Here is a 10,014-nt window from a genome sequence, read left to right as displayed (position 1 = left end):
AATCTTTCACTAACATTTATAAAATCTATCTTCAAATTCACTCACTTTATTCTTTAAATCTACTTAAAAAAACACACATATTTATCCACTCAAATTCACACAAATTCATCTTCACACTCTCCCAAAATCCATCCACAGAAAGGAATACAACCTAAAAGTAAATAAATAATCTGGTAATATTTTTATGATGGTCTAAATTGTATAGAATTTATATTTATATTTATAAACAGAGTCATCTTAAAAAGATTTATTTATTATAATAATATTTTGGGAATGTTATTTTATTATTTTTGAGTTCATAAATTTGTTGTTTTAAGTTATTTTAATAGAAGATTCTGTTAGATCCTTATATAAATTTAGTTTATATTTCATTATTGTTGTATTTGCTCCCTTTTTCTTTTTTCTAAAAGTCCTAATATTGCACATTAGTAAGTACTATTTTTAAAATAATAAAATAACTAACCAAGAATTTTGTTATGGAAGATAAGGAGGCACTACAATTTAAGGTAGCAATATAAATTTCAATAATTGATGTGATTATTTTAAGTAGCAAGGTTATTAAGTGCATAATGTATTTTGTATCATTAATCACGGGTCTGATGACGCAATCGTTATATTAAGACATACTAATGTACATCACAAATAGGATTAAGTCGAGACTTGAATTATTCATAAACGAATTCATTTCCGTACGTCAAAGGCTTGATTAAATTTATTTATTTATTTAAAGTTAATAATTTGGTGTTAATGAGTTGGAACATACGTGTGTATCACAGTATGTGTGTTATTTATAGCATTTTGATTGATTTATTTACTTACTATACTTTCATGCATGCGGAGATTTGTAATTTTCAATTTATTATATGCTTTATTTGTATGTACGTAATAGTTAACTCAATTTCAATTTTCAAAATATCATACTTTAAAACAAGTGGTTATTAATCACTTTCTTTGACAAAAAATAAAATTTAATATTTTATCTTGCAGATATAAAATAGTGTTTAATTCCATTTTACTTGTATTTTAGTATAAAGACAAATGATAAATGCTATAAATAGTTAAACATAAATATTGAATGAATCGGGTAAATTTTGGATAACAAAAAAATAATAAAAATTATAAATGAACAAATTAAGACAATTTAAACTTTATATTTTATAAACTATTGGAATTTAAGCTTTTGAGTTTCTAAATAAGGTAATGTTAGATGTTACTATAAATATTACGATAGTTGCGCTTATATCTCAAAATTTATCTATCCTTTTTCATTACATGAAAAAATTTATTAAAGAATACAAAACATGTGGTATGGGAGATCACACCAAACCCATAATAAAATTTATATTTCACGAAACATATACAAGTTATACCTATTATCAAAAAAATTTAAATAAATACATGGAGGTAAAATATTAAACAACTTATATTCTTCTCTACGAAGGAAAACTAAATTAACTAATTTATCATCAGCACAATGATTTTCTTCACGAAAACATGAGAAACTTTGAAATGTATATACGTAAAAAAATGTAAGTACTTGTTGGGAATAATCCAAGTGAGTCAAGGTCCTACATTAGGTAGAAAAGACAAAGTTAAACATTATATAAGATGAGAGACCCATAACCACATCGTCTTAAGGCTCTGGGTTAAAAGTGGTGTCAAATGCTTTATATGTGTAAGACCGATATTATATGCATAGAACCACAATCTCTAGTTAATGACTATAACCATATATGAAAATATATATAAATCCAACAATAATAACGTCATCTTCTAAACACTACTAACAATTCTTATATTACATTTACAAGAAATAACTGTTTTCTAACCAATGTCTTTGAAAACTCTCCCTCTAAACATACTCCAAACCATAAATATCGAGTGTGTCTCTTATCATTTTGAATTTGTTAATAAACAAAAAAAAAAACATTTTTTTAATGAAAATCCATTTTCTTGAACAAATATCAACTCTATTTTATACACACAATTCCAAATAATAAATTATTAAAAATTTAAAAAAAAAACTGAAGGAAATTTTTTATAAAAGAAAAAGAGAATCAGATTATAAACAAGTAAAATTAGTTAAATCGTGATTTATGCATTTATACACAAATAATGAAATTGATTTATTAGTTTATAACATGTTAACTAATAAGTGATTAGTTTGAAAGAAATAAAAAAATTAATTTGAATAGAATGACAACTAAATAGAACTTGGGAGATAGGGTAATCTAAGTAGACAAACTAATGTAGGTGTGATGTGTGGTGAGGTGAACTAAACAACTTGAGATTGCATTTTTTTTATTAAGTGAATCAGTAAATCAACCCATTTAACTCATCAATCCGTGATGGATCACACTGGGTTTAATTTTTTTTTGCTTGTTAATAAGTGAGTTGGGTTTGGTTGACTCACTAAGTAATCAATCCCCGGATAAGTCGGGTCGGGTTAGGCTGGGTGACTCGTTTTGACAACTCTGGTCAAAATTATATATAATGTGCTATGGAAGCTGAAGAAATGGTAGGTATGGATTGTCACAAAGTCATATAGAGGTTGAAGTTTCTCACTATGAATTAATGAACATGGGGAGGGGGGTGTATTCTAACTAGAGATTGTTGGCAAAGAAATTGGTTATTCATGTGAAGATTTTTTGTAGTCTATTCCATGAGCAATGTACTATATTTACAGAGTTAAGGTTTGTGGTTATTCTTTACTACTATCCAATATTATTTTGCAGTTTTGTACATAAGTCTGGACACCACAGGTGTTCTACTTTATTTATATTGTTTTGCCGATAAAAAAAAAAAAAAGGCCCTTGCCTTTTTGAATTTGCATTAATATTGAATTTAAAAGATAACAAAGACAAAGACAATGGAAAAAAGGATCACATGATTCTTTCAAAGAACATCTTAGGAAGTGACAAAAGAAAACCTGAAATGACATGGAAGGTAGTATTACAACTAAGACATTATATAATTTGTGTACATGTAAAATTTGGTAATTATTATTTTACACTTTTTTTATTCTAAATTCTTTTAAATATATATCCTAAAAAACTGAAAAAGCCATTATAAATGAATGTTGACATGGCTTTTCAAATAATGAGTGTCATGCATTATGTGTTATAATTAGATGGTAGTATAAAAGTGTTTTGATAACAGGAAGTCACATAATAACGTTATTAGTAGTTATTAATTAGTTAACTTCCATATATAATTAATCCTTATGGAAGACGAAGTTGAAGGTTGGATGACATTTTCATCGTATTATAATTGATGAGACTTACAAGATTCATGTGGTGCACGTGAACTTCCAATTGTACGGGCGGGAAAAGAACCAATCAACCCAATAACCAAACCAACAATTCAACACTCTCAAGAACTTGCATGGAACATATCCCACTACTCTAACAACCCAACCTTTTTTTATTTTCTTTCTTTACACAAAAACAGACTTCAAAATAGATAAGTCATTGTTACTTCTTTATATTCTTATATATAGAGAGAGAGATGAGATAAAAAAAAAAAATATAGGTATAGTGAATGTAAAGTTTTAGTTAAAAACAGTTGAAGTTTAGAGGTAAAATATATAATGTATGGGAAAGAGAGAGAAAAGAGGAGAGAGAGAAGAGCACACGAGTGTTTCCTTTTGTTTTAAAAAAATACATAAATATGTGTGTGGGGTAAAAGAGAGAGGTGAGAGAAAGTTAGAATAAGAATATATATTTTGGTGAAGGTAGAAAAAAAAAAATGGTTATAAAATAATGAAGAATTTAGTTTGGAAACATATTTGTGTTGTGTTGTTGTGTTGTGTAGGAGATGGAAGAAAGGTCCAAGGGCACCGCTTTGGGGCTGTAGCCACCCTGTCTTCTTTTTGAAAAGTCATTTTCTCATCTTAAAAACACCTTAGCGTATACCCTCTTCCCATGTAGGCCCTCCTTGAAAGCTATGTAGATGTTTCTATTAACTCTTGTATTTTTTTTATTTTTCAATTTAAATTAAATTGGTTGCATTTTCTAGAGTGAGAAGAGAAAAGACAATATTTTTGAAATGTAAAAAATAAAAAAAAGATTTTTGAAATGTGAGTTATTATAGTTGCATATACATATACATAGTAGTAGTAGTGATGTTAACCATCAATCTCTTATCTTTGCCTAACACTGGTGTACCACCAAATTCGTACAATATTACTTGTGTGAGTATAAAGAGGTGAGGCGAAAGCAAAGTGTAGTTGTAGCCCCTGTCTGAGTCTGAGATTAACTACTTGTTACTTACTTACTTACATAGAGGACGCAGAGTGAATGGCAATTGCAGCCGCAAACTCATCACCCACCATGAGTCTCAGCCAGAGCCAGAGCCAGGAGGACGTCACCACCGCCTCCACCACCAACGACAACACCAACAACAGTAACAACAACAACACCACCACCGATAACAAGCCCGATGATCACGAGCATGACATGGTTATGCCCGGTTTTCGCTTCCACCCAACCGAAGAAGAGCTCGTGGAATTCTACCTTCGCCGTAAGGTGGAGGGAAAGCGTTTCAACGTTGAACTCATTACTTTCCTCGATCTTTATCGCTATGACCCTTGGGAGCTTCCTGGTATATATATAGATATACATACACACACTCGCATACGCATATATTAAAGTTTAGCTTCCCTTTTCCTCAAGCAATTCTGGGAACTAACTCCCCCTTTCTTCTGCCATCTCCCACTGATTTTTTATATATATATCATTCCTTTCTCCTAGCTTGTCCCGCTTCTTATATAGATGATTCTCCCACATACATATATATGTCATGTGCAATTTTGTCCTATGTTTTCATGTTGGTTATTTGATTGAATTCAGATGTGTGTTGTGTTCATGGATCCTCCAATTTTTGATGAAGTGTGTTTGTGTGTGTGTGTGTGTGATGAACAGCCTTGGCGGCTATTGGTGAGAAGGAGTGGTACTTCTATGTGCCGAGAGATAGAAAGTATCGCAACGGTGATCGTCCCAATCGTGTCACCACCTCTGGGTATTGGAAGGCCACAGGAGCTGATAGGATGATCCGTACCGAGAATTTTCGCTCCATCGGCCTCAAGAAAACCCTAGTTTTCTATTCTGGGAAAGCTCCCAAAGGCATACGAACTAGTTGGATTATGAACGAGTATCGCTTGCCGCAACACGAAACCGAACGATATCAAAAGGTACCACATACCACACACCTCATATGTACGAATTTCCCATAATCGATGCACTTGCTGCTTCCTCTTCTTCTTCTTTCATGATATGTGTAGGAAAACCCACCGGGTCTTAGTTTTGGTTTTATGATTATTCAACCCTAGTTTGTTTTAAACCTAAAGTAGTTCGTCTTGGTTTTGGGTTTGAGTCGTTTTCGTTGGCTAGATTTTATCTGGTGTTGCTAGAGATTCTTCCTTCCGAAATCATAGCTAGATTCGAAGCTATGGCACACCAAAATGCTATAGCAGCGCGAAACTTGCAGCCACTCATGGGTCTAAAGTCAAGATACTCGACCAAGATGGAGAAGCCGAGAGGTGAACAATTAATGAATACGTGATAGAAGGAGGGATTGAAAATTTAAAATAAAAGTGTTGGCAGAAAATCAAAACAACCAGCACCGTTTGTCATTAATTCACTTTCTTTATCCTTTTCTCTCGCACACATTTATGACTGCATGCATGAATTTTGAAGTCTTATCATAAATTCAATCCGTGCCTCCCTCCGTACTGGTACAAAGTTTTTCTCAAACTTTGTCCGCTCATTGATCTTTTTTCATCAAAACCTCTTCACGGAATGCTTAATTCCCGAACATAAAAATGATTTTTGTTTCTATTTCCAGGCTGAGATATCGCTGTGCCGCGTGTACAAGAGAGCTGGAGTAGAGGACCATCCCTCCCTCCCTCGCTGTCTCCCGACAAGGCCATCTTCATCAAGAGCTTCTTCGCACTCCGAAACCAAGAAACACAACGAGATGGTTCATCACAACATGGGATTCGTGGGGCAATCGAAGCCAACCGAACACATAGTTGAGAAAATGAACGAAACGGAAGCAAGCAGTGATGTGAACACGGCTCTTGGACTTTCCAAATACAATGCTTACCGTGCTGCGATGGGTGCACTGAGCAGCACAATGGCACTTCCGGTTGTTCCGATGGACGAGGAAGGGTTGATGATGATGCAGCATCAGCAGCAGTCTAAGCAAGCAGCGGCACACGCAGGTGTTTCTGGGATTGGCACAATCTTCTCTGCTGGACCTTCTAGTTCCAACAACAATGGAATCGTGAACATGGATGATCTTAATAGGCTAATGAGTTACCAGCAGCAGTACTACAATGTTCAAAGCCATCCCAATCAGTTCTCTACTCTGCTGATGCAACCATCACCGGTAGTGTCTCTCACCTCGCTACCAAATCCACTTCCAACCACCTTCTCTGACCGACTCTGGGAGTGGAATCCAATCCCAGAGCCACCAAATCAAGAGTACAGCAACATGTCCTTCAAGTAACCACTTATCAATATTATATCTGTGATCTGTGAACTGCACATACATATATATATAGAGAGAGAGAGAGAGAGATAGAGACATTTATCTGTGCTAATTTCTACTATCAACTTTATCTAGGTTGTTCTCGTTACTCTGATTAATCCTGTGTCTTATCTTAGATTTCAATAACATAATTGTATGACACACTCTCATCAATCATCAATATATGTATTTGTCGGTAGCACTTTTAGGGTTTTAGTTTTAAGCCATTTTTATTATTCTTGTTTCTATATATGCACTTTTGATTGTGCATATAGAAAAAATGGATTTTCAAGTTATAAATTTTGTGTTAAATGTTTTATGTTAGATGGATAGGCAGAGTAGCGTTTCTTCCAGTTTTTTCATAAAACGAGGACTGTATATACATGACAGTTCTGTCATAGAGTAATTAAGATTGACATTCTCATAAGTAAATTCAAAACGTAACACTATAATTAAGATTATTTTTACATAAACAAAACTAATCCCAGTGTAGATAGAACACTACGTACTAAGATTTATTTCAAACAAAAGGGATCCCAATTTAGATAGGATACACCAAATCATTAAAGAAGATTCCAGCCTCAATTTTCAGCTTATTTAATGGAGAGAAACATATATAAGATATATGTGTGATTTTAGTGTTGCAAATTTATATATAGATGAGGTGTTTGGCCATTGAGTGCCTACCATCGTAAGTCAAAAGTAATTTTTACGATATTTTTTTGCTGATATAGAAAAGTCGTAAGTCAAAAGCCATTTAGTTAATAATAGGGTAATTTTAGAATAAGAAATTGACCATTTACACTTCAATAATACACTTTGGAATATAATTGGAGAGTAATAAGAAAAATAGAGAGAAAATTTGACTGGGAATGTTACAAGAAATCAAAGAACAGTTTATTATGTAAGGCCAAGCTTCCAGAATAAATTACACAGATATTGATGCTAATGTGTTCTTAAATAAATCTGACAAGTTATCCAATCCATTTTATTTTATTTTTCAGAGCTTAATGTTTATGATCATCTATTCCATGTTTACTTTTTTCATTTCTCATCAAACATCACTTATTAGATATTTGTTTTATTCTCTACATTTCTATTCTTTTTATACACAAAAAAGAATCACTATTTTTATTTTCCTACTATATATACACTCATGATAGTATAAAATCTATATAATTGTTTTATCACATAAACTTTAAAGTCGTAACTTTATTTTGGTAAAATCTGTTTTATATATATAAAAAAATACAATAATTAAAAATGGCTCATTGAATGGGTTAAGAAAGAAGCCGAAATAATTAACGACTTCATGTTTGTTTTCAATTTTATAATATTTTCCTGATTGAGTATTAGTTCCAACAATACTATAATACTCAGTGGAAAATCTTCCACAATATTGTTGGACTTTTATTTTCTGGAAGACTATATATCGTATTAATTCAAAATTAAGATTGATTCCCGCACTTCTTTCTATCAATCTCTTAAGCATGTATTTCCACACTTTTGAAAAATGAATTCTATATTATGATGTATATTATACATTGTTAATTAGTATTACGCATTTTGACAACATATATAATCCTCATTTAAAATACGATTAAATCTGTCTTATTAATCACTTCATATTATATTAATATATATGTTCACATGTAAAGCTTTCGTTTGGCTGATATCTATATCTTCTCCTACACTTTGAATGTGATCGATGAAAATGTATATGTTTTCTAAAAAAAATATTCTGGGAATTGGGGTAATAATACGTGTTTTCACAAGTTTATTTCAATATATTTCTCATTTCATATATGTGTAATTTTGTACACCAATACAAACTTGTGTAACAACTTGATTTGCAGTTTGGAAGTTCCACATCGACCAAAGATAAAGTCAATTCACAATATATAAGTGGGTGCAATCACCACCTTACAAGCAGGTTTTAAGTTCTATAGCGTTGAGTTAGGCTTAAAACTCACTTCTCACGATGGTATCAAAATCAAGTTGGAGTCTATCCTAGCAAACTTATTCTATAAATTATATATTGATATGCAAATGCTTCGTATATAACAAAATTATATAAATATCAATATGCCAGCTTCCAAATAATTAAAAACATCAATAAAGTAAATATGAAATTCATAGCTCTACAATAACATGCAATAAAAATTGACATAAATGTTTTGAAAGTATATAAATAGTTTTTCACGTACATTTCATATGATATATGTTTGTAAACGCAGTATCTGGTTTTTGCGCGGTAGAACTCTTCCAAGAGATTGTGATAAAAATATATATACTGAATGTTTTAATTAAAAAGATAGTAAATTTAATTTGTTATGCTTTTACGTATGGTATATCATACCAATGTGATTGTTTTAAGCAAAATTTAGATCACGTTGATATAAAAAGTTTGAAGATATATGAGATAATAGTATATATTTACTATTTATTTAATTTACAAAATATATGCTTGTCTATGTACCTAAATTATAGAATTAAAATTTTAATTATTTATGATTTGAATAATACATTTTCTTGTTGAAATTTGTTATATGGTTTACACAGAAAAGGAGTGCTATAGCATTAAAAATTTTGGTAAAATTAACATTATTACGGTTTTTAGATTTTAATTGTGATTGTATAAATAAATAAAAGTAGTATTTAAGGTTTATAGTTTTTTAATATATTAAAAATGTTGGTTGGTATGGAAAATTAGCTATGCAGACTGGCATAACACTTAATGGTATTGATTTCCAATTTATTAGCATGCCGCATTTTTTTACTTCCTTTTAGAGCTGATAATGAAAAGTTTGACCCACTCAAAAAAATAATTAAATGAACGTTAGATTACTCTGTATCAGTATTATTAAATTGGTTTTATATACATTAATTATGGATCTATACTAAACGAATAATGTATCAGATTAGTAGAAAACTTTTTAGTATATAAAATCAACTTATGCTATGAATATATTAAATAATAGTGTAATATATTATACAACCTATATATAAAGTCATGATGTTTATATGATTTTTTTAATGTCTTTGTGATAGAAGAGACATTTTTAATGTTGCCCCCACAGCGACAGTTTTCACTGAAATTTCATATTTTAATGATAATTCTTGAAGTGGTTCTAATTTATATCAATATTTTATTGAAAAAAATTAACCAGACAATTATTAGGAAAAAAAAAGGTTTATTGTTGGAGTGGTATGTTTCTTATTTATTTATACATGAAGCAATTATATTTAAAGATAATTTTAAGAAAATAAATTTATATAATATTAAAAACTAAAAAAGGAAAGAACTTTGAAGAAAAATGACTGTGTATAAGGAGAAAGTCCTTTGAAATAATAAGTATGTAATGACAGGCATGGTGTGTGGTCACAGCATCGCACAGTGTTTCCCGTGAACAAAATAAAGGACAAACTACTTTTATTTAATTTTTTTTAAATCAATACCTTGGTTTATATATATATATATAT

At 30.8% G+C, this 10,014-nt stretch overlaps 1 protein-coding gene across 1 annotated transcript; it reads left to right on the top strand.

Moving 5' to 3' along the window:
* The first annotated feature begins 4,131 nt into the window (after positions 1-4,131).
* On the top strand, positions 4,132-6,754 carry LOC114177310 (NAC domain-containing protein 35). Its single transcript, XM_028062597.1, has 3 exons — positions 4,132-4,602; positions 4,923-5,191; positions 5,845-6,754. The coding sequence occupies exons 1-3, from the start codon at positions 4,299-4,301 to the stop codon at positions 6,508-6,510; spliced, it is 1,239 nt and encodes a 412-aa protein (XP_027918398.1). The 5' UTR covers positions 4,132-4,298; the 3' UTR covers positions 6,511-6,754.
* The last annotated feature ends 3,260 nt before the right edge of the window (positions 6,755-10,014 follow it).

The sequence above is a fragment of the Vigna unguiculata genome, chromosome 3 (genome assembly GCF_004118075.2).
Source record: "Vigna unguiculata cultivar IT97K-499-35 chromosome 3, ASM411807v1, whole genome shotgun sequence".
Classification (NCBI taxonomy): Eukaryota; Viridiplantae; Streptophyta; class Magnoliopsida; order Fabales; family Fabaceae; genus Vigna; species Vigna unguiculata.
This window is presented reverse-complemented; position numbering and strand designations above follow the sequence as displayed.

Coding starts and splice junctions, on each gene's coding strand:
- LOC114177310 (XM_028062597.1), top strand. CDS start 4,299: ATGGCAATTGCAGCCGCAAACTCATCACCCACCATGAGTCTCAGCCAG. Junction 4,603..4,922: donor TGACCCTTGGGAGCTTCCTG/GTATATATATAG, acceptor TGTGATGAACAG/CCTTGGCGGCTATTGGTGAG. Junction 5,192..5,844: donor AAACCGAACGATATCAAAAG/GTACCACATACC, acceptor TTCTATTTCCAG/GCTGAGATATCGCTGTGCCG.